The sequence below is a fragment of the Balaenoptera acutorostrata genome, chromosome 8, assembly GCF_949987535.1.
Source record: "Balaenoptera acutorostrata chromosome 8, mBalAcu1.1, whole genome shotgun sequence".
Lineage (NCBI taxonomy): Eukaryota > Metazoa > Chordata > Mammalia > Artiodactyla > Balaenopteridae > Balaenoptera > Balaenoptera acutorostrata.
The window spans coordinates 20,265,595-20,291,557 of record NC_080071.1 but is presented as its reverse complement, the minus strand read 5'-3'; the positions used below and the strand labels follow the sequence as shown (position 1 = coordinate 20,291,557).

The 25,963-nt window shown below is 37.9% G+C and overlaps 1 protein-coding gene across 2 annotated transcripts in view; it reads left to right on the top strand.

Annotated features, from left to right (window-relative positions):
- Positions 1-25,963, top strand: part of CCDC148 (coiled-coil domain containing 148) — a 294,377-nt gene that overhangs the window by 188,517 nt on the left and 79,897 nt on the right. For both annotated transcript variants that reach the window (XM_057551473.1, XM_057551471.1), the window contains exons 12-13: positions 4,080-4,220; positions 24,561-24,679. In XM_057551473.1, the coding sequence (XP_057407456.1) occupies positions 4,080-4,220; positions 24,561-24,679 (260 nt within the window). The remainder of the gene's footprint in view (positions 1-4,079; positions 4,221-24,560; positions 24,680-25,963) is intronic.

Genomic DNA, 25,963 nt, shown 5'->3' with positions numbered 1-25,963 from the left:
GAACAGGAGAAACATCATTTAGACTTGCAAATGACAAGGAGGGCAATTGGGTAAATTGGTGGATAAACTGTATTACCTGAGTTTTATTGGTCTGGTTATTTTCTTGCTATACTTACCTTTGGAAACAGAAATCTTGACCAGTTATAAGTATTTGCTTATATTTGGCTTCATAAATCATATGACATCACATGTGCAAAGGTCATTCAATGATAATTCCCATAAATTAGTCTTAAGTCAAAAGGTGAGAAGACTAGTTCCAAAACACAAACCTCTTTCTACTGAAATTTATAGAAGTAGTCTCAGTACTCGGAAAGTATGAATGTATGCTATTTTTCTTTACATTAGTTCACTGCATCTCTGGTCTCATTGTCTGAGAACCTTGAGACTACAGTGTTTTATTATACAAATCTCTTTGGACATACATTATATTTTATGGTTTATTTTGTTTTTTTACAAAAATTTTAATATGGAAAAATGTAAAAACATACAAAATCTATCATCACTCAACTTCAACAATTATCAGCTTATCAGTCAAATACCCTTACATACTCTCCCATGCCTACTGGATAATAGTTAGCAAATCCCCAAATATCATATCATTTCATGTGTATTTCAGTATATATCTCTAAAATTAAAGACTCTTTAAAAAAAATAACCGTACTATGATCATACCTAAAAACTTTAACAATTTCCATAGTAGTATCAACTAACTAGTCAATATTGAAATATCTCTAATTGTTTCAAAATTTTTTTACATTTGGTTTATTCAAATCAGAAACCAAATATTGTCCACATATTGCATTTGGCTGATAATGTTTCTTAAATCTCTTTTAACTCATATTTTCCCTTCCTTCTTTTTTCCTTGTAATTTGTTAAATCCTTGAAAGTTTTTCAAATTTCAGTTTTGCTGATTGTATTCCCATAGTGTTCTTTAATGTGTTTTTCCATTGACTGAATTTTCTGTAAACTGATAGATAGGTCTAGAGATTTGATCATATTCATTTTCATATTTTGGCAAGAATGGTTCAGGAGAATGTTGTATACTTATACCAGGATGCCAAAATGACTGCTTGTTTCTCTGTGATGTTAAGATTATTCAGCGTTTTCAACAGTTGTCAGCCTGATCCATCCATTATAACGTTTCCTATCAGCTGTCAAAATGAAGTTTTTAGTAGAAATTGATGATCATGAACGAGGATCCATTATTTCATTATGTGTTGCAATATGGTATATTCTCATGCTATCATTTCTTTTTTATTTATTTGGTTCCATTTTAAAATGTTATTTTGGTAAATTAAATAGGTACTAATTGAGCACCTATGATGTGCTAGCACTCTGCTAGACAGTATAAGGGGAAAACAAAATACATATATATCATGGACTCTGCTCTAAATGAAAATAGAAACATTATGCTCAAAATGATTAGAGAACAGTTATCATATGGTAAGTGAAATAAAAGAGAGATGAGTGTGGGTTGGAGAATGTTTCATGGAAAATGTGAGATACGTGCTGGACCAAGAAGCACTTTATGAAATAGGGGGGAACAGAGGGCATTTCAGGTGGGGGAATAGTTTGGGTCACGCCATGAGGCTAAGAACAAGAATGGTGGTATAAGGAAAGGCACAGGAAAAAACCTACCTAGAGATTACACATTAGCTAAGTTAAAGTAGGGCATTGGTTGGAAGTGAGAAAGCTAAATTATTTAGGTCATATTTGAAGAAATTGACATCACCCCATGAGCTTTCTGGTATTGTTCTAAATACATTTGGCACATAGACTTTGGGTGGACTAGGAAATTACAGCAAAGTGGCTTAGGGAAATTCAATAGTCTAGAAGTTGATTTGTTATAAATAAAAGCTCATCTGAGCTTAAGAAATATAAGATTGTTCAAGTAAGAGGTAAAATGTAAAGAATTAGTCATGTTGATAGATGTACATAGTAATAAAAATGGAAACTACAGAGATACTTGTGGTTTCACAGAACAAACAAGATTGAAAGAAGAGGCAGATGCACAGGGCTTGGTGTGAAGTTATGGCAAAGTTAAAGAAGTTGAGTTTAATTTTGGAAATGTTGTGTTTTGGGTGCACATACATACAGCAAAGTCTTTAAGCATTTGTTAGGATGGGATTGCAGACAGAAATACAGAGTTGATATTGTACATTTTAGAGTCAGACCAACAGAAGTGATAGGTTAACTCATAGGAGAGGATGAGCACATCAGATAACGAACAGAGAGAGGCTGAGGTTGAGAAAGGATAGCAATACAGTTGGGGGTATAGGGTAGACACAGGAAGCAGGAAGAAGAGAAGAAGGTAGTATTCATTGGTGGAGGGGAGAACAGTGTTATAGCCGAGGAAGGAAAGAGTTTTAAACATGAAGAGATGGTTGACAGGGTTAAGTACCAACCATGAGGTTAAGGAAAGAGGGACCGAAAACTATCCTTTAGGTATTCAGGAGAGTGATCCCTGGCAACACTTGACAGGACACTTCATTTTGATATAGCATGTTGCAGATGGAAGGTGGTGGGTACAGAAAGGAATAGTTGGGAAGTAGGAGGTCAGGACAGAAGGCATAGATGATCTTATTCTAGGAACAGGGTTCAAAACAAGAAGATAAATACGGCCAAGATAAGCAGTAGATGGGGAAACCTAAGTGTGCTTGAAAATCAAGGGTCTGAATTTCCTTGGTTATTTTGATAAATAGAGCAAAATATATTTTTAGAAAATAAACTTTGAATAATGAAAGTGCAAAAAGAGCTTAACTATTTAGTCATTTTAGCTCATCATATTTCTATGATATTTTATTTATTCACTTTTCACTTTATATATTACCATAATGAGTCATGCTTATATCAAATATGTAAGGCAAAGAGGTATTAAACTGAGAATGCTAGTTTCTTCCTTTTCCAAAAAAAATTTCTGCATACCTCTCCATCTCCCTCCTCTCTGCTTCATTAGCTACGTGTGTACATGGAATATGTGTTTGTTTTTATTTTGTTAGTTTCATTGGTTTACTGCTTACAAAGATAATACATGTTTATTGTAAAAATGTCACTTGGCATAGAAAGGCTTAAGAATAAATTTTTTAAATTCCATGAAATGCTACTATTCAGAGATAACCAATATTATTGTTTTGGTAAACCTCCTTCCAAATCTCTTTCTATGTGTAGATACATAGATGATAATTTATATTAATGAGATCATACTATAAATGTGGTTTTGCACCTGCTTTTTTGCATCTAATAATATGTTGTGGATATTTTCTATGTTGATGAATATGGAAATATAGATCCTTTTTCAATGGCAGTCATTGTATGACGATACCATAATTAATTTAAGCTATCTCTTGTTGCCAGACACTTAGACTCTTTCCAGTTTTTCTGTTTAAGCAGAACTGCAGTGAATATTCCTCATGGGTACATTTTTGTGCACTTGTCCAGTTGATTGTCTTCTTTGAATAACTTCCCCAAAGTGGGGTTGTGGGTCAAAGATTATGCATGTTTTCTATTGTGATATGTATTTACATATTGCCCGGTGTCCTGTAGAAGTGCTGTGCCAATTATACTTCTACCAGTAACACCTGTCAGTACCCAGAAAGTTCTTTTAAATGTCTTAACATTTTTTTCATCTTCATTCAGGCTCATTTTATTCACTTACAAAAATCAGGATGAAATATATCAGTAATTCTTAAAAGTTTTAGGATACTAGGACCATTTGAAAACTGTTGACCAGAAACTGGAACTATTGTTCCAGAAAATCACAGCTGTGCAAAAACACAAAACTTTTACATAATACTTATGAGAATTCACAGATCCTTTGAAGTCAATTCACAGACTCTTTAGGATTTCATTCCATGAATCCAAGTGAAGAATCTCTGAATGAGGTGATTTGAAAGTTGCTTTCTCCTTTTCATACTAACACACACACACATCTTACACATACATCACACACTCATGTGCACACAGAATTTTAATGTGTACTTGGAAAATCTTTGACATCTGCTTGATTCAGAACCTAGTCTCCTTGTGATCTGTGAAATCACTTGAGTGTGTATAGTTATTGGAATGAATTTCTGTTTCAGGTTCTTCAGTGGCGAGCCCACCAGGAAGAGGTAGCAAGACTGGAAATGGAAATTTCTGCCAGAAGAAGAGAAAAGGAAGAGGAGAAAGAGAAACTGTGGAAGAAGAAGGAATTGTTACAAAGAAAAGAGAAGAAAAAAAAAGTATTTATACTGTTGCTGTGAATGTGTGAATGAATGTTTAATTGCCTGATTGAGATTTGATTGACCTTGGTGTTTGGCATGGAATCCTCATAAGCAGTTCTTAGAAAGATTCATAAGGTTCTAGTGGAGTCTTGCTTAAATATATTTGAGCTTCAAAGACATGGAGGAGAACCCACTTTATTGACCTTCACAAGCACAGGTACATGTGATTAGAAGAGATGCTGTAGATAAAGAAAAGATAGGGTTTGTGATTGTTGTTAAATCGTGTACTAAGTAGGAACATGGCAAAACCAGAGGTACTGGGATACCATTTTGGTTGACTGCAGTACAGCAAATGACTATCAAAAGATGTCCTTATTGGGAAAATACATTATACTGGGGTCAGTACAATTCATAGAATACCAAAAGGCCCTTTAAAGAATTTACTTCTTGGTTTATTATGTGTTAGATTGTTTGGTTTTTCATATTGATACAAATTCATCATCCTACTTTTGAACGAACATTTGTTTCCCAATCTTCAAAATATTAATCAAAACACTGATTTTTTTTAATTTTTAATTTTTTTTTTTTGGCTGTGCCATGCAGCTTGCGGGATCTTAGTTCCCCAACCAGGGGTTGAACCCATGCCCTCTGCAGTGGAAGCCCGGAGTCCTAACCACTGGACCGCCAGGGAATTCCCCAAAACACATATTAACAGCTTTAAAATGATTTCTGACAACCTGTGGAAAGTAAAACATATTCAGAGGAGATTTTTTAAAAATATATGGGATATTTGTTTAGATATTTTGTTTTTCCACACCACAAAAGTGGTAGAATTTACAGTAAAAAATATTTTTCTTTAAGATTTTATGACTTCTGTGGAAATGATTCACAAAAGGCAATTTATGATCAACTCCATAACATAATGAAAGGAACTTCCATTAACCTGTACACCTGTATTGGCTTGATCTGCATGATATGTAAAATGTTTTCTTTTGGAGTTGCTTAAAGTGCTAAGAATGACTAATTCATGGTCCTTGATGAGTAAATTTTTGCCTTTTGTGAACACAATTGATACTTTACATGGTCAACCAGGTTTATGAAGCTCTTGTCTAGAAGTTTTTCCTTTAAAATTAAACATGAGGGGAAAAAAAGGCACTATGGTTTTTTAGCTAAAAGTCAGATTTCTGCATTTTATACTTCAGTTGCCATTATTATTGCTTGTTTTGTGCTCTTATATCAGCAAATTGGTGTAGAGTCAGCATGTGTAAAAAACAACACGTAGAGAAGTTATATGATTTTTGACAAAGTAAGCTGCAAAGAAGACGTAATTTACAGTCTAATTTCTAAGGAAGTTGGGTGGTTTCATCAAGTCCCCATCAAGAGAGAAACTCATAAATATCAATCATGTTTCAAATAACATAGGTGAACTATACACGTGTCTGTGGGAAAACTTAACAATTATTAACTGTTATGAAACTACATATCCTTAGAGATTTGTCATCTACCTGGGCCCCTTTCATAGCCCTTCCTCTCTATGAATTAGTATAATCATGAAAAGTAACGTATTTTTAAGCATTTGTTTGCATGTAGTGTCATTTTAAGTGCCATATAAAGAGATTTAGATACAGTTCCGCTTTCTGGGAACTTACAAAGACAGTGAAAGAATACACAAATTAGTAACTCAAGTATTGAGAATTGAAGTAAGTGCATTTCATTGTTAAATTAAATTTGAGTTGGGGAATTGGCATGGTTACACAGGAATGGATAGACAGACTGCTTGCTGTTTTCTCCTCAGTCTCTTAGATTTCTGGAAATGAGAGAAAGGTGTTTTGAAAGATGAGAGAGAGACCTTCATTAGCTTGCAGATAAGCTATTGACATTTGGCTTGAAATTCGGCCTGACACCAAAACAACAACAACAAAACAAACAGTGATGGAAGGAATAATTAAGCTCTAAGCCAAATTCATGGTCAATCTCTTGAAAGTGTATGGGCCCCAGGCATATATTTTATTTTATTTATTTTCTTTTAAAAATTATTTCTTACATTTAGAAAAAAAGTTTAAAATACAGAGATTGATGTAATAAATACATTAGTACTCATCACCTAGCATTGAAACTGTTGACATTTTTCATTCTGTTTCAGGTTTATTTTATTTTATAGATAAAGTTGAAGTCTTCTTTTGAGGACTTAACTCAGTACCATTTGCCTTCTTACCACACCAAAGGCAATCTCCATCATGAATTTTATTGCTATCTTTCAGGCTATCTATTGCTTTTAACATATTTTAATATGTATTTCATTTCTCTTACTTCTCTCATGAATATTATCACACTATTATTCTGCAGCATGTACTTCTTCATTTACCCTTACATTTTGAGATATAGCCATGTTAATACACAGAGAGCTAGTTTATTCTTTTAATGGCTATACAGTGTTCCACTGTAGAACTAGGATACCATTTATCCCTTCTTTTAGTGGATGACATTTAAGTTTCTTAAGTTCTGTTCTTGCAAGTGTGCTGCAGCAGCCGCTTCATACATATTGACCAGGGCATGTAGGCACAGCTTTCTCTAGGGTGTACCTGGGGTGGGAATCACTATGTTGCAGGATTTGTATGTTTTCAACTTTATAAGACTTTTTTTTTTGACTTTATAAGACATTAAAACTATTCTTTTTGACTTTTGCCAATATGCTAAATGGGAACAGTATCTCAATGTTTTAAATTGGATTCTCCTGGTCACTTGTGAGATTGGAAATCTCATGTTTATTGGGCAGTTTTCTTCCTCTCTGAATTGCTTATTCATGCTTCTTGTCCATTGTCTATTTTTTCTTTATTTAATCTATAGATGTTCTTTATAAATTCTGAATATTTTTTCTTTTTGTCAGTTACCTGAGTTGCAAATATTTTCTTTCATTGGTCATTTACCTTTAAATTTGCCTCAGTGTCTGTAGTTCCACGGAAATTTCAAATGATCAAATAATCGAAGTTCTTAAACTTTTTCTTTGTGAATTGTGCTTTCCTTTATGAACTATGACCTGGTAGTGAGAACATCTCTACAGAGAGCTTTTATGTTTGCCTCTCCTAAGGGCCCTATGCATTTTACTGGCCCAGGACCAGTTTGTATATTAACTTTGAGACTTGGGACCCATGCTGTGAGCTGGGAGTGGGTGCTGACTTAGCACTCATGCACAGCACTTGGGTTCTGCACTTGACCCTTTTCTTCCTCTGGTCCCAAGCAGAAAGTTAGCTCCTTTGTCACTCTCCTGGGGAGTGGTCACGGTGTAGCTAGTTTCCCTTGTGTGTATGGACAAGTCCTACATGACTTCTTGCTCTTCGTAGGTAGCTTGGTTCCTGCACCCATGTGCACAGGTCCCACAACTAACACTGAAGGCCTGGCCACCAGCTCCTCAGACGTATCTCAGGTCCAGTTCTCCCCAAGAGTCACTTGGCTTTGGTTCCTTCTCACTACTCTGACTTTGAGTTCCATCTTTATTTTCAGCACTGGGGCACTGGGTGTGTGTGTGTAGTTGTGGTATAGTTTGTCCAAAATTTCTGCGTTTAAAGTGGGAAAAAAGATTTCTATGTCAACTCAGACATACTGACCAAAGTTCTGACTACCTTTATATACTAACTGCAAATCTAGATTCCCTTTGTTTTAACTGTTTTACGTGTTGGAGACAAATTTTAGTTCTTCAGTGCTTAATAGAAGCTTGGCAGGCAGCCTCCCCCTGACTTGAGACTGGTTGCTTTATTACCTGGTGTTCTGTCTCTCCCCATCTACTGTTTCACTTGCCTGTCTCTTCTCGTAAGAGAGCAGCAACAGAGGTAGAGAAACTATGCCATGTGTAAAACCCCACATTAGGATTTCTGAACAAGAGATCAGCTTTATCCTAATTCTTCTTCCCAGTAATTTGTCTTTTAGGAAATAATATTTTCTTTTTGCAGGAATAACATAATTTGTATCCAGTGGCAAAGTTTATCCTAGTAGGTGCCCAGCTCCTTGCAAATGTACATTTATTAGATCACTTTTTTCTTTTGTGCTTTAAAACTCTAGTTGAACATAATATTCACAGTTTTCATAGTTTTATCTCAAGACTCAAGGAAAGTTTTGATTCATAAGCTGTTAGGTGACAATGGTAATATTTCAGAAGCATCTCTCCACTTTCGCAATTGTCATGGTAAAATCAAGAGATGATGCCTTTCCATAAACTATCCCTAGGAGCTATTGTAAGAAACAAGATTACCATGCTAGATGAACCTCAAAATGCCTGATATGTAATATTGGTCCCAGAACCACCCTTTTACTATATGTGGCTCTTTGGATGGCTTGAATAACAAAAAAATTGCTCTGCATCACAGCATTTTAGGAGGTTTTGTTGCTGCATGATGCTTGGCATTCTATGGGATCCAAGGCGAGGATATTTTCAGCCTTGCTCCCAAAATGGAGATTTTAAGCAAGGCTCACAGAAAAAGGAGACATATCCCTTCCTTGATTTATCGTGTCACAGTTCCCTCCCAATTTTCACCAACTCTGAATCCAGCATTGGAACCACTCATATTGCACAACTGAGGGGTGGGGAACATAGTCAGAAAAGTCATAATAACTCCACCAGCCATGTGACCTTCATCCTTACCTCAGAGATGTTTCTGGGGAGCCTCAAGTGACATTGCACCGGTAAATACCAATAGACCCAGTCTTCAGTAGAACCTTGGCACTTGGGTGCTTCCCCTTGTCCTCAGGTGACCTGGCAGACACTCAGAATTATATTCATCTGACAGATAACCAGGGAAGAGAGGAAAGAATCTAAAACAAAAGAGGGTAGGCTATCTTAATCAGAATGCAGGCGGAAGGGGTGGAACAGTACTACTTCTCAGAAGATTCAAGAAACTCTGTGCTTAGGAGGGAATCCAGAGTACATTCAGATCAAAGCCATTCTCTCGATGTGGGGACTTATGGGTTCTTATGAGAGTAATTCATCATGATATTATGAAATCTCTTCTCCAGTGTTTATCAATCTAATAATATACTGATCTAAAGAGCCAAGAGTAGAAAAAAAGGTGGACACAGAGAATGATAAAAAAAAATTCCCAGGTTTTAAACTCTGCTTCTTCAGGATTGTTGGGACTTAAAGGGGGCCAGTGAATAGCCCCATGACAGACAGGCTTCTAAGATGGGCCCTGAGACTTTCTGACGTCCTGGGATACATACCTGTATAATTGCCAGGACTGTAAATACCTAATTAGGTTATATTATATGGCACAGGCAACGTTGAGAAAGGGAGATTATTTGGGCGGACTTGACCTAGTCACATGAGCCCTTTAAAAGCAGAGAGGTTTCTCTGGCTGGTCACAGGATGGGTAGCCAGAGATTTAAAGTATAAAAGGGACTTGACCCACCATTGTTGGCTTGGAGATGGAGGAGATCACATGGCAAGGAATGTGGGTGGCCCCTAGGAGATAAGAGTGGCCCTAGCTGACAGCCAGAAAGGAAATAGGACCCTGTAACCTATAGTCCTATAATTGTAACAAACTGAATTTTGACAAAAAAAAAAAAAAAGAAAAAAAGAATGAGCTTGGAAGCAAATTTTTCTCTAAAGCTTCCAGATGAGAAATCAGTTTTGGCAACACCTTGATTTTAGCCTTGTGATGTCATGAGCTGAGAGCCCAGCCATGCCTTGCTGAACCTCTGACTTATAGGATTCTGAGCTAATAAGTGAGTATTGCTTTAAGTTGCTAAATTTGTGGTAGTTTGTTACACAGCAATTTAAAAAATCAATACAGATTTTGGTATCTGGACGTGAAATGCTACTATAACAAATACATAAAAATGTGAAAGTGTTTTTGGAGTTGGGAAGTGGAGAGAAGTTGGAAGAATTTTGAGGGGCATGATAGAAAAAAGACTAGAATTCCTTGAACAGACCGTTAGTGGAAATATGGATGTTTAAGATGTGGCTGATAAGGGTTCAGAAGGAAGCGATGAACATATTATTGGAAACAGGAGAAAGGAGGATCACTGTTATGCAGTGGCATAAAGCCTAGGGAATTCTGTCCTGCCGTTAGATGGAAAACCTTCCTAAATAATGAACTTCATATGTAATGAGCTAAGAAGATTTCCAAGGTGTTGAAGATGCCACCTGGTTTTGTTTTTTGGTTTTTTTTTTTTTTTTTTTTGCTACTTATAGTAAAAAAGAGAGATAAATTGAGGGAAGAACTGTTAAACTAAAAGGAACCAGGACTTGATGCTTTGGGAAACTCACCATCTATCCTAATGGCAAAAGACTCTAGAGTTAAGAGTTTATTTCCAACAGCATGGCATAGAGAAGAGACTGAAAGTGTGAATGTACAACCCTTTGTTATAGCCTCGAAAAGATCAAAAGGTCAGTGTATCCATTCATATAAGCAACCCTTCCAAGAGATAAGGGGTGTTTCTCATAGATATTCTCAAACTAGAGAGCCTCAGAGAAGTTTAAGGGCAATTTCTCTCAGCCACATCAGCAGGAGGCCAAGAGAGAGAAAGGTTCATCTCAAAAAGACCTGTGTTTATTGGCTTTTTTCTAACAAGGTGAATCCCATAAAATCCACAAAGGCCCATTTGGTTCTTGGGGAACCAAATGTTCTGGGGAGCAGAGGGAGGGAGAGGGAGAGAGAAAGACTGATTGGTCTAACTGGATCCCACTTAGACTAAAATGACTTAAGATATACTGTCAGTTTATGTAATATACCACTGGGGACCAACTGAATTGTGAACACAAACAAAAAACACTGTGGCAGCACTCAGTCATGCAGTGACATTCAGATGATCTCAAATTGGTTTACAACACTTTTTTACATTTTTATAAAATGGAGAATATGGAATATAAAAACTCTCATAGACTCTTTCGACCCTAAAAACATGTCTTTGAACCTCTCTGAACGCCAGTTTGACCTCTGCTCTAAAATCCACCCACCTGGATCTCTCACTGCAAACATCTCTGCAAAGAGACCACCTGCAACTAGAGCTGAAGTAGCCCCATCTGGCTGAGGACCAATCTGTTGAACTACTTCCCACCCTCTGTTTTGTGGTGCTCTCAATTACTAACTCCTAGAAATGTGATCTTGCAGTCAAAGTTTGAGCGCGTGTTTTTCTTTTAATTTTTGGTCCTTTTATTTGAAAATCTGATGAAATACCCAAAATATTGGCGCCATAAAACCTAGTAGGTAAATTAACTATCAGGATAGTACAATGGTCAAAAAGAAAAGATAGTTAACGTGTATTTTATGTAGAAATGACTCCAAAATAAACTGGGGGTTCAGACTTTATCTTCTGAATATTTAACCAGTCCTCTGAATGTATTGTATGAGTAAAGAAATGAATGCGGTATGGGAGAAAAGAAAATAAATCAAGGATCATATAATTTAAAGATATTCATAATGTTCCTTGTTTTGTCATTAAAATTTAGAAATGAACATTAACATAGCTTATTAACTGATCATGACCTTCTAATATGAGTCTAAATGTAGGGTCAGCTCTCAGTATATGAGTCAATAGGTGACAGAAAAGTAGGATGGTAATCCAAGAGGCTCACTTTTCTGGTTTCCATGTCTTTTAAAAGTGAAGATTTCCATTAGAACTTCTTTTTTAAAAGTGGAAATTATGGAATCTTCCTACTCTTTGTCAGGACACAATTTTAAGAAAAAGTCAGATGGAGGGAAAAAAATACCCTAGATGATCAAGAGACAGATGTATTTGTTTTTCTGTAAAAGATTTCCCAGTAGGCAGTTTTAAAAGTCTTAAAAATTAACTCCAGGTGTCAATTTTTGGCTGCATTTTCTGGCTAGGTCTTGATTATTCACAGTGATATGATTTAATTAACAGACACCTATACAATGCTTGCTATGTGCAAGGCACTGTTCTATGTTCATTTAATCTTCTTAATAACCCTAAGGGGTGGGTACTAATATGATCTTCATTTTATAAATGAGGAAACAGAGACACATAGAGGGAATATAATTTCCCCAAAGTCACATAGCCATTAAGCAGTGCAATTAGGATTTGAACCCAGGAGATCTAACTCCATCGTTCATGATTTTAAACACTGTGCTGTGCTGCCCATCACTGTGATTGCTGTTTGCTATTAATTTTGTGATTAATCAATTTTGAGAAAACTTGGTTTCAAACTATCTGCTTTAGAGTAATTTTCATGGCTTTGATCCTGTCCTAGTGTACTCAGAACTGTTAAATTGATAGGTAATTGATAATTGAAAATCTCTTTAGTAGTCTGCTTACTAGGAGTATTTCTTTCATGTTTTACAGGTACACGCAGTCTGTCTTATTAATATTCTCTCAGGATTTCTCTCCTTGGGTTAATGAACCACTATAGCCAAACACTTTACAAGAAGCCAGACCATTATGGTTTGATCACAGCTGAAGTGTCAAGTATAAGCAGGTTAAAAAAAAACAAAACAGCTTCATTGCCTCCTTGGTGTTGCTCATTTGTTAAGTTGACTGAAGAAATTATTAACGATTTTGATTGTGATTTTTTTTTTTTTTTTGCCTCTCAATATCTTATTTCACAAGAAGAAAATTTCCACAGGCTTCCAACATTGCATCTACCAACCTATCAGAATCTGTACCCACTCCCCACCTTCCCTCCTTTCACAATGCATTAAGTATCTGTACTCCTGTCTGTGGCCAGCCCCTTCACTTATGCACAGAATCCTATTCCCTCTCTCCTACTCAAGGTCATCCAAATCTCTCTCCCACCACCACTTCCCCCTTTTATTCTAGATCTTTCCTATTAACCTATAAATATACCATTCTCACTTGTATTTAGAAACACACTCTCCCTTGACCTCATGCCTCCCCCGTTAAGAAAATCTCACCATCCTGTAGCCTCTACACACTGTCCTCGCTTCATCCCACCCATTGTCTCTTGAGCCATTTTGTCCCTCGACTCCAGCAAAGCTGTACTTGTCAAGGTCATCAGTGATCTCCATATTGCTAATTCCAGGGGTCTGTTCTCAGTCCTCACTTTACTTGAACTGTTAAGATGGAAGTGATCACTGCCTCCTCTTTGGAAAACTTGATATTTAGCTTCTAGGAAGCCATCCTCTGTTCTTTTATGTCACTGGGTTCTCTTTCTCCATAAACTTGGATGGATCCTCCTCATCATTCTAAGTCTTGGAGTTCCCTGGGGCCTCGGTGCTCTAAGTATGTGTACTTTCTAGGGGATCTCAACCAATCCAATATACTTCATATGCCATTTATATGCTGACTCAAATTACCAATTAATATCTCTGGTCTAGATTTCTTTCTTGAACTGCAAACTCACACATCCCACTGCCTCAAATCTAATTTGACCCAAATGTAATCTCATTTTTCTCTCCAAACCCACTCTTTCCCCGATATTCCTTTTCTCAACAAATGGAATCCTATTCTCCCAGTGCTCAGGCCAAAAGCCTTGATATTTTGACTCTGTTTTCCCCCCTCACACCCTATACTCACACCCTTACCTATTGTCATGAATAGAAGGCTCTGCCTTCCAAATCAGAACTATTATAAACCTCTTACTCTTCTAATTCATTTCTCTGCCTCCTCCCTTTCCCTTCCCTCCCTCCCCCTCCATCGATTTCCCACACAACAGGCAGAGTGATGCTTTTAAAAGGCATGTCAGATTATGTCATTCCCCGCATTACGCTCAATATCTCTTGGATCTCATATCCTGCCACTTCCCCCATCACTCCTCCTGCTCCAGCCATCACAGCCTACTTCTTCCTCCTCGAACACCCTAGCACATGTCCCCTTAGGCTTTTGCACTGGCTGTTCCTTCTGCCTGGAAGAGTCCTCCCCCAGATGTCTGTATAACTCACTCTCTCACTCCATTCAGGGTCCCGCTCAAATGTCATCAAAGAGAATGTCTGTCCTTGACTACCACACTTAAAATAGCATCCTCCTTCCTTGTCACTCTGTCCATTTACCCTACTTTATTTTTTTCTTGGCATTTATCGTTCCTCTGACATCTCTTTATTTATTTATTGACCGTCTTCTCTTTCTCTTCTAGAATGTAAGCCCTGTAAAAAGGGGGGATTTGTCCATTTTCTTCATTGTTTTATCTCCAGTGCCTGACACAAGGCACTCAATAAATATTGTTTGAGTGAGTGAATTTAATGAATGAGCAGAATACAACTGTACTTTGATGTTGAGATATAGAGGAAAATATGCCAAACTAGGAGGCCCTAACAAGGTGGATGACCTTGGGCAAGCTGTGTAGGCTCTGCAGGATTTTCCCTCCCCAATTGTAAAATGAGGTGTTTGAATTAAATGATTGCTAAAATCACCTCAGCTCTAAGAAGTCATGATTGACTGAGTCTGAGGTTTGATTACTTTTCACTTTTCACTCTCCCTGACACTTCAGGCTTTGAAATACAACATCCTCAGTATATATACTCCCTTTTTAATGAATAGTGAAAAGAGAGAAATTAAACAAGATTACAGACAAATTCATTTTAGCAATATCAACATATGACACGATCATTATGTAATACTTCAATGCCCAGACTGAAAATAGACCTTACTCCTAAAGAAGACATAACAGTTATTTTTAAATCCACCTGGCATTTCAATTAAGAGGGAGATAACTAATGTGTTTACCCCAGAATACTTTCTTGGCTCATCATGCTCTAAGGACATAAGACTACATCACGGCAGAAAATAGCTATTGCCAATTCAAGTAGGCAGCTCTGCTATGGAAAAAATGCTCACATAAGTGACCAAAGTGAAATCACCTAAAAGATTCATGTTATTTACTTACACATATAGACATCACCTACTTCCAAACAATTTATAATAAAGGCAGTAACGTTATTGTGGTAGATATCTACCCGTTGGGGCATATCTACTCTCCATCCTGCTTTGTGTCCCAGGGAGTTGTCCTATAGAAGGCTCCCTTGCCCTCTGGCTTCTGTTTGGGTTCAGTCAAAGTGGAACACTACAGATGAGGATGAGGGAGGAGAGTGAGGTTGGGAGAGCTGCTCCGCCAGCTCCTGGCCCTGCAGAGTTGTGTTGACTAGCTGTGTCCTCCACCAAAGGTCTCAGCCCCTGTCAGGTGGCCCTCCCCACGCAGCCTTCTCTGGCTCTGGGTAAAGCAGCATGGCTACTACATGATCCCTTGTGATTGCCCTGCATTCTAACCTTCTTTGTCATTGTCCCCTTATTACATTCTTCTGGATTTAACCTAATTTTGAGTGTGCCATCTGTTTCCTATTAGGAATCATTAAAATAGAAAATTAGTAAGAGAATAAGAGACAAAAAACTAAGAGGATGGGAATATAGTTATGTCAGCAAACCAAGACTAAAAAGGGGTGCTGTAATTGAACATGGTTAAAGTTAAAAGGAAGCATTTAGCTCTTATTTGCTAATAATAGACAACATAGAGCACATCAGGAGCTGGCAGGGGGAGGGAGGCAAACCACCCAGAAGAAAGCATTTTCAATAGAAGTTTTACTGAGTCTAAATCAACCCTTATATGATATTGTGTTAACCTTTATAAGGCCTATGGCATAAAATTAAATCATAGTTCTGTGAAACTTTTCTATAGAAAGTGAAAGTAATGCTGCATGCAAGGTGATAAAAAGTGAAAATGTTATATACAAGGATATACAGTATTTTTGTCATTTAATTTGATATGAGAATAGAGTTTTAAAACTTCCAGAATGAATAACAGTCATGTCCCTTAGATATTCCTTCTAAATTTTGATTTTTTTGGCCAGACTTTTAAAACATCCTTTTGTAATTATAAAGTCTTTTATGTCCATTGTAAATAGTTTGGAAAATACAGTCAAGCACACAAAATACAATAAATATCACCCAAAATCCTAAACCACTAGCAAAAGATTAATAACAATGTTCATATATTCTTTCTTCTATATACACAAAGATTTTAATTTAACTAGATAATACTGCATATATTATTTTTAACCTGATTTTTTTCATCTATCAATATATCTTGCATATTTTCCTCTGTATTCCTACCACTTAATTTTTGGTGTTTGCATAGTGTTTCATTATGTGAATAATTGCATTTAACCAATTTCTTATTTGGTGGTATTATATTATTTCCAATTTTTTTACCCTTTTAAGGCTGTAATGAACATACCTGTATATAAATCTTTGCATAGGTGCCTGCATATTAATTCTTTTTTTTTTTTTTAAATCTCTCCAATTGTGTATTTTTTATGGAAGCATTAGTTGTTAAGGTGGTTCTTTTTTATTTTTTTTAATTTATTTTATTTATTTATTTATTTTTGGCTGTGTTGGGTCTTTGTTTCTGTGCGAGGGCTTTCTCTAGTTGTGGCAAGCGGGGGCCACTCTTCATCGCGGTGCACGGGCCTCTCACTATCGTGGCCTCTCTTGTTGCGGAGCACAGGCTCCAGATGCGCAGGCTCAGTAGTTGTGGCTCACAGGCCTAGTTGCTCTGCGGCATGTGGGATCTTCCCGGACCAGGACTTGAACCCGTGTCCCCTGCATTGGCAGGCAGATTCTCAACCACTGCGCCACCAGGGAAGCCCTGCATATTAATTCTTAAACTTTATTTCTTAATTCCGAAGGCTTTTGCTAGTTATTTCCCTATTTATTCTTCAGAAAGAGTATAACAATTTACCCTCTTACTGTAGGTAGATGTGCTTGTTTATCAGATTAGAGATTGGTGGCAAAAAAGTTCAAGTTTAGGACAATGAAAGTAAGTAGCTGAAATACAAATGGTCTGAATTGTGGACTGAAAGGAGATCCATTAAATTCAAATAACCAGGCAGGATGGTGGAAAAACTGACTTTCTATTTTTAAAAACCAAAGAACTAGCTTTGATTTCTTACCCATGTAGAGAGTTTTCCCATCTTTGCATAAAGAATGCCCTGCAAAATAATTATTTTGGAGCCAAATTTTTTGCTCAGAAGCTTCAGCGCATCCTGGATTGAAGCCCACAGTGATCTCTATACCACGAAGTATAGAAGACATAATGTTGGCTGAAAGGTTCTGAGGATGGAAGTGACCAAGTGTCCACTTTTAGCCCAAAAAACCTTGAATCTGGCTTCCATGGACAATTTGACTTAGAGAAGTACCACACCCTTGTGCTCTTTTGGGATTAAATGTACTTCTGCACCCCACGTGACTAAATGAATTGGTTCACTGATGTCTGTGGTCTGTCATTATTTTCTATCTGGATACTTTATTAATAGTTTTGGATTTATATGAATTGATATAAGAAAAGTACTGTGTGCAGTGTTGGCTTTCCATATTCTTTTCCACTGGAGTAGTTTATCTTGTACCTCTCACCTGCAAGGTGCAATATACTGGATACAAATAAATATTACAGTATAAGGCATGTTCCTTACCTTTCAGAAGTTCACACAAGTGTGTGAAAATTTACTTGGCAAAATACAGATGATTGTCAAATAGATCGCATAGAAATGAGTCAGACTTCGGTTGGTGGTGACTTTATGTGATACAAGCTCATCTACATGAAACACGTGGGGAAAATTTAAAGTAAAAGAATGACTTTTTTTTTTTTAATTTATTTATTTATTTTTGGCTGTGTTGGGTCTTCGTTTATGTGCGAGGGCTTTCTCTAGTTGCGGCAAGCGGGGGCCACTCTTCATCGCGGTGCGTGGGCCTCTCACTATCGTGGCCTCTCTTGTTGCGGAGCACAGGCTCCAGACGCGCAGGCTCAGTAGTTGTGGCTCACAGGCCCAGTTGCTCCGCGGCATGTGGGATCTTCCCAGACCAGGGCTCGAACCCGTGTCCCCTGCACTGACAGGCGGATTCTCAACCACTGCGCCACCAGGGAAGCCCCAAGAATGACTCTTTTTAATGAAGAGGCCCTGCTGTGTTTTCATGAGGAGCAACAACACTTTTTCTGTGGGTGCATATTCCGGGCCAAAAGTAGAAAAGGTGTGAGATGCGAGGAATTAGCTAAGTAAATGAGAATCTAGAGAATGGGATAAAAATCACTCCGCCTCAGTGGTTTATGAGGAAGGCAACTGGATATTCTGTACTTCATATTTCATGTATTTTGCATATCTGGTTAAGAATTATGGCATCCTCCTGAATAAGTCATTAGAGCCTTTGGAATAATGACCTAGGAGCAAGGTACAGAAGACTGCTTGAAATCAGAGACCAAACTGTCTTCCTACTCTAATGCTTTAGTCCTAACTTTCTGGTTTCTATGTGTAAACAAGAAATTCTTCTTCTATGCAATTATAATTTTTGGACTGAAGGAATGAAAATAATTGAATGGTTATGTAATATTAGTCCAAGTTTTTAAAAATTAAACTCTGATATACTCTTAATACCATAAGTGTCATGTTTACTAGTGGAGTTTTTAACTGGAGACAAATTGTTTGGAAGATTACAAAAGTAAGGTGGGATATAAAAATGATCTTAAACCCTCTGAAAAGATAGCACAGCATTACTTTGGCTCATAAATCTATACAGAGAATAGTTTCTTCAGTTTGTTTATACTTTTATTGGCTTAACTCTACCAAAATGAACAAAATGTGGGACTACGAAAGAGGACTATCCAGTACAAATCAGAGATAACAAGAGGAGATGGGGGATAATGAGGGCCCATTTTGGTTTTCAGAAAAGTAAGCTTTTTCTAGAAACCTTATCTGCAAGTCTAGAAGAGACAAGCTTTAAATTCACCTCTTACCCTGTGCCCTAACTTTCTGGTTCCTCTATCGTTGGAAAGTTATAAGGATCACTCAAAAAATCTAAACAGTAGTGTGTTTAAAATCTGTGTCTCAACAAATGTTCCAAAAGCCTAGTTAAATACTCTTAACCTTAACTTTAGTTTGAACCTTGCAAAGCCAATGTTTCATGACACACACTTCCTGCTCTTATTAATTGATGGAAAGTGAATGGAACTGTCCTTAGGGAAATGTTTAGTTCAGACTTTACCATCCTGCAAATAAAACTGCTGGCCTGGTTCCCATCCATAACTTTGTTATTCTCAGACCAGAGACCAGAAAGTGCTCCCACTCACCTAATGATGATCACTTAAGCCCTACTATGTGTTATTTACAATACAACATACTAGGGATACAAAGATGAATAATGCAGATCAATATGGAAAGTGTTATGCTAAGGATACATAAATAGTGCCTTAGAAGGCACACCTAATTATGTCTGGAGGAGAGGGGAAAGGAGGAAGGCTGAGAAAGCAATGCTACAATTGAGTCTTAAATGATGGACAGGAGAGATTTAGCAGGTAACAAGGCAGGGAAGAGCATGCCAGGCATGTAGTAAATGCCCAAATATATCAGTAACAATCCAGTGTTAGACCCTCCTGAAAAAGAATCAAGGAATACAAGACAGAACAAAGAAGGGAGGGTAATAAATCTTAATTAAGGATCACTGGTGTGCCAAGGATTGAGCCAACATTTTCTTTTTTTTTTTTTTTTCAAAATATTTTTGCTATTATTATTATTTTTTTTATTTTTAATGAAAAGATGGAATTGGAGCTAGGAGCTCTCTCTTTCTCTCTCTCTTTTTTTTTTTTTTTACTATTTATTTATTTGGCTGTGTCGGGTCTTAGTTGCGGCACGTAGGATCTTTTGTTGTGGCATGCAGGATCTTTCGATGTGGTGCGCGGGCTCTTCACTGTGGCATGTGGGCTCTCTAGTTCTGGCGCAAGGGCTTAGTTGCCCTGCAGCATGTGGGATCTTAGTTCCCCGACCAGGGATCGAACCCGCATCCCCTGCATTGGAAGGCGGATTTTATTTATTTATTTATTTATTATTTTTTAATATTAGGTTTTTTTTAACATCTTTATTGGAGTATAATTGTTTTACAATGGTGTGTTAGTTTCTACTGTATAACAAAGTGAATCAGCTATACATATACATATATCCCCATATCCCCTCCCTCTTGCTTCTCCCTCCCACCCCCCCATCCCACCTGTCTAGGTGAACACAAAGCACCGAGCTGATCTCCCTGTGCTATGCGGCTGCTTCCCACTAGCTATCTATTTTACATTTGGTAGCGTATATATGTCCATACCACTCTCTCTCTCGAAGGTGGATTCATAACCACTGGACCACCAGGGAAGTCCTACTAACATTTTCCCTAGAGGGTTCAGAGGAAGATTCAAGGAGGTGGCATTTGTTCTGGTCTTAATGGTAGAGTAAAATTAACAGGTGGAGGAGGAAAATAAAGTTATGCTGGTTGAGAAAACTGCAAAAGGCAGATAAACATGAAAGTGCATGATCGCCTTTTCTATTTACGTTCACACTCTATAGATCTTTTCCAGTCTTGTAGCATCAAATAGCATTTGTAGCATTTTAAGTAGATATCTCCTTAATTTAGTCCAGTCCTGAATTTTCCATTGAGCCGCCCATCTGTACCTCCAGATGTTTATTTGGAATCTCTACTTAAATGTCTTACAGTCACATCAATTGTTTAATGTTTAATACTGAGCCTCCTGACTTTCTTTTCCAAACCTGTTATTCTTCCAATTTCCCATCTCAGTTATTGGTACCATCATCCAACCAGTTGCTCTAGCAAAAACCTAGGAATTATCCTTGATTCCTTTTAGCTTCAACCGCCGTGTCTAATCCTTAAATGAGCACTCTGACTCCACTCAAAAGCACATCTCAGATCTGAATAATTAATTTCCTGGATCCCAGTGATCATTTTTGCCATATTCTCTTTGGTCTCTGTTTCTCCTTTGCTCCTCTACTATCCATTCTTCACTCAATATAGCCCAAGCTATATTTTAAAAATCTAAGTCACATTATATCACTCTTTGCTTTAAACTCTTCAATATCTTTTTTTGTTTTGTTTCTAGAACTAAATCTTTGCCTAATCACCTAGCCCCCATCCAGCTTGCCAAACTTACCTCCAGTCTTAACTCACACTACCTGCTCCACCTGTGCTGTTTTCTTCCCAGTTCTGAACATATGCAAGGTCATTCCCACTCAATACTGTTGCACCTAAAGCTCGCATTTCCTGCAGTGATCTCCCTCATCTCTTTCCATGGTTGTCTCACTCTCATCTTTCAAATTTTAATCCAAATGTCATTTAAAAATACGCCTTCTGATGGTTCTACACAGATTTTTCTAAATCATCACCATACTTATTTCCTTCTTAGAATTGAACATGTAATATTCTTTTCATTCATTTACTTGTTTATTTTCTCTCTTTCTGAAACTCCCAGCTCCATGAGGCAAAGGCCTAATTTTTCTTTAAGCACCATATCCCGAGTACATAGCACAGTATCTGGCTTAAAGCAGATGCTCAATAAGTATTTTTTGAACGAATGAATGCCAAAGTCAGTAGTTTCTTAAGACTGTAAATAAGGGTTTGTAGAATCAAATACAGAGACATTACATAAAATAAGGATTGAATTTGCTTTGATCGTTGGGAAGTCACTGGCAAGAGTAGTGAATTGGGGTGGAGGCAGAGGTAGGAATGTCATGGGTGAGGACTAAAATAAGAGATGTGAAATTGGAGAAGAATAGGTATCATTGACTGAAAGGGAACAATGCAGGGTGTGGTGCTACAGTCTTGGGGGTCTAAAGAAAGTCCTTTAAAATTTTTGTTAATGGGTGAGATTTGTGTAGATTTTCATGTGAGGAGAAGGGAGCAGCAAAGACCAAGAGGTTGAAGTTACAGGGGAAAGAAGGGTAGGTGATGGAGTAAGGTTATGGAGATGGAATTGGGGTATAGGTTCTGGAGCCCAGGTGAGGGTTGCCTTGGAAAGAAGAAAGGACAGCACTTCCTCTGAGGAGCAGGACATGAAGGAAGGAATCTTTTAGGGTCTACGTTTCCTCTGATAAAACCGAAGAAATAGAGGCAGGTATGGAGTTTAATATAGTGAATGGGTTTTGAAATACCACCGTGAGCAATCGAGAGGCACTGGCCAGGAATTCATAGAAGGAATGCTGATTGTCAATAAAGATTCAGCTGAAACCATCAATTTGGTACAGTTGCTGTTGGAAATCCCAGGATAATCAATCACAGTTTCTACAGTCTAGTGGGAGAGAGGAGCAAGTATACTAATTAGCAAAGCCTGTAGTGAGGGCTGTACTAGAGGAATAAAATTATACGACTGGAACACAAAAGATGATGGGGAAGGGCTTGTAGGTTCTGGTCATAAGTTCGATGGCTATAATTGAAGCTTTTGGAATTGGAGCTGTTCTCCATGATGGCAGAATCCCGGAGGAGGAGGTAGCTCACTGGAATAGAGGAAGTCATGGGACTCTGAGTTGGCAGGTCAGAGGGGCTTCAGACTGGAGTTGCGTAGGAAGGTAGAAGGAGTTGTTCTGGACAGCAAGTCCTGTGTGGCTGTGACTCACGTATCTGAATTCTCAATGAATATTTGAGAATGATCTGGAAGTCCACACATGCCAGTGATAAGGACACGTAGAGGGTGATATAGCCAGATGTTGTAAACATCAAAGGAAGAAGGCATTGTACATGAGAGGGACAGCATCAGGGTCTCAAAGTAGCCATTAACAAGGAAGAAAATGCCCGAATCATTCCCCAGCCTCCTGGCACATGGGACATCAGAAGAAAAGCATCCTTCACTCAGGAGAATTTCAGTCAAAACCATAAAGAGAGGGAAAGAGAGAGAGAGAGAGAGATTGATTCTCTTGCTACAGCAATGGCTGAGGATACCAGAGTCAAGGATGGAAATAATTGGTCCTGAGATGCCAAGAAGCCTCAGGTGTGATATACTTCTAGGGCCTGCACAGGACACTGCACCAGATGGTGTCAGTGATCTGAGGACACCGGCAACCTGGGGTTGGTATGCTTGTTGTCAAGGGACTGTCAGCAGAAGGACCACTGACTTCCCTCCAAGGTCAGTGCCGGGAGTAAGCAACATTGTTGGTCTGTCAGAACCCAGAGAAAAATGCCCTTTAATCCAATATCTGTTCTTGTGAAGTATCTTCTTTTTCCCTCTGATTATGCAAGAAATATATATTCATTGCCCAAAATAAGGTAACACAGAAACATACAAAGAGTAAAATAAAGATCACTTACAAACCCAGAGGGAGATAATATAATGGTTGTTAACATTTCCATATCTGGCACTAATAGAATGCCTTGGCATTTATCAGTTAGGACTCTGAAATATCAGTCAGTGTTTCCTTTTTCTCCCTTTTCCTACCCTTTCTTTCACTTTCCATCTTGGTGTGCTACCTTTCTAGCTTCATCTCTGTTCTCCCTAGATTCTGATCTCCATCATCTATGGAGTAGGATCACTTTACCTTGGAGCCATCAGTAACTCATTAAGCATTGAATGGATGCCACTGGTGTGACTGCTTGTGTTGCAAGCCCTGCCGCAGAGTTGCTATGGCTGTGGCCATGGTACTGGGATGCCTCTTTTGGTTCTCCCAGGTGTCAGAGCCCATGTTGCTGGGCAAGTCTGGAAACCACTTGGCTTTTCATATTCATTTCTCAAAAGAGAAAATGCCACCTTGGGGATGAGGCTAACCCATACTCTACCAAAACCCCTCTGCTGGTAGTCACTCACTGCCATTCACCATTAAGGTACTGTTTTTTACCAGCAAGAATCCAGTCTCTTGACCCAGACACAACGTGGCAGGCCAGAGCGGTTGAATGGTCCTCTGTCAATTAAACATAAACTTCAACTGCCCCATCACTAGGGAAATAATTGTTTTAGCCCTCTAAAAATAGCTTATGTGTGCTTCAGGTTTTCTCATTCTGCCTCCATTCCCAGAAAAAGGAAGTAAAACATGCCTAGTGAGAACAATGCTTTCACCTTTTTGAGCCTGATAAATCCGTCCTTCATGTTACCACATGAGTCAGAACTACTATTTATCACAACCCTGCTAATTTTTTCTTTTCCTCCTTCCTCCCACCTATCTCCTGCCACTTCCCCAGAAGCATAAAGCTTTCAACATCCTGCTGTCCATTAGCATAAATAAACTCATGCTTTTAAAGTAAAAATAGGTATAATGCTATATTTGTTAAAGACTACATTACCATAAGAGGATAAAAATATTCTTGAGTAACAGGTAGATCATATACTTTAGAGACAATAACATGCTTTTATTGTGGTTCCCTGAAAGCCGATTATTTTAGCCATAGATTAAAACCTTAGGTCTCAGCACAAGTTACATTTCCACTTCAGAAACTGTTAAAACATGCAGTTTCTCAGGACATGTATTTTTGTGTTTTAACTTATTTTTTCTGTTGCCAATACACTGTAGGCAGATCTAAGAGATAAAAAAGATGAAGGGTCATTTAAATTCAATATTTGCTATATGAAACAATGGATAATGTTGTTATAACTTTGTTCCTTGTTTTTAACATACCTGTTGTTAATTTAAATTTTATGTGATATTTATGCAATAGATAAGAAAATACTGGGCTAAAAAAGAGCAGAAATGGCAAGAAATGGAAATGAGAGATCTTCATCGTCTGGAAGAACTGAAGAAATTAATGGCTGAACAGTCAGTAAAAGACAGAGAAAGGTAAAAGAAAAAATTTAAATTGCGTGGTAATGGAATTCTTCTGTAATGTGTTAGGTGAATAGAGTTTTCCGTAATGTGTTAGGATAAATAATATCAGAGGGAGCATTTTTCTATACTTAATGTGTCCTTACAATATTTATGTTCATAAATGAATAAAATGATACTTATAATGTATTTTAAACTCTCATATTCATACATGAATCTCTAGTTTTCCATTTTGTTCCTTAGAGAGCTTCCTAGTTAAAATCCTCACAGAGGATTTCATAGTATTTGATTGCCCACTGTGTGTGTGAAATAATACTGGCTGCTGCTGTGACTTAATATTTTGACCCAGAAGGAGGAAACCATTATTCAGATAAAAAGTCATTTACTACAACTGAGGCTGAGGAAGACAGTACGCAATTATTCTGTGCTCTGTGGTATTCATTCTAGTATACTTAAGATGTACCCAACGGTATAGGAAAAACCTGAATTCTCTAGAATAATGCAATTTTAGAGCTGGAAAGGACATTTGAGATCAACTAATCCAGTTTCCTCATTTTATGAATGAGTGCACTGAAAAATTAAAATTATTTTTCTCAAGGTTACTACATCAATCAGGGTCAGTGAGGAGACAGAGACAACATGGTAATTAGGATAGGGAAAGTTTAAGATAAAAAATTATTAATTCTAACAAAAAAAATCTCTGTTATATAAAGGGATAAAGAACTTTAAAGAATGCCCCAGGGCTGAAGGAGGGTTCTCATGGAAGGAACAAATTTGGAGGTGGGGCCCCCCTCTCCGTGGTTGGGATTCAGACCTCATTGTAGAAAGTGTGGTTGTGGCCCACTGCATGGTGGAGAGGTTCTTGGATGGGCTCATCCAGAACCTGTTCCTAGTCACGGGGCAAGCAGTAACACCCTACCTGCGTGCAGGAGACCGAACCTGGCAGTCAAGCGTTGCGATGCTTATGCCTGCAAGACTCAGTGGGAACCTGACCATGGGAGTACCTCTGAAATTTGATGGGAAACTGGCCATGGGGTGCAACTGAACTCCACAAACACCACTGGGTGTCCCCCATACATACTGCTGGTAGCCACGAAGCAGGAACAAGAAGGAGTAAACACTGGAACTAGGAAGGGAAGCCCCTTCCTTCTTCAGCATCCCTCCTGTACCCTTTTCTGACATGGCTAAGCATTGTACCAGCTGCAGAGAAGAAATAGTTACAGGGTCCATCTCTATTTTCATAGAGCAGACAATGAAGGGAGATTTGGAGCTGAGAGACAATAAAGTGGTAACTGGCAT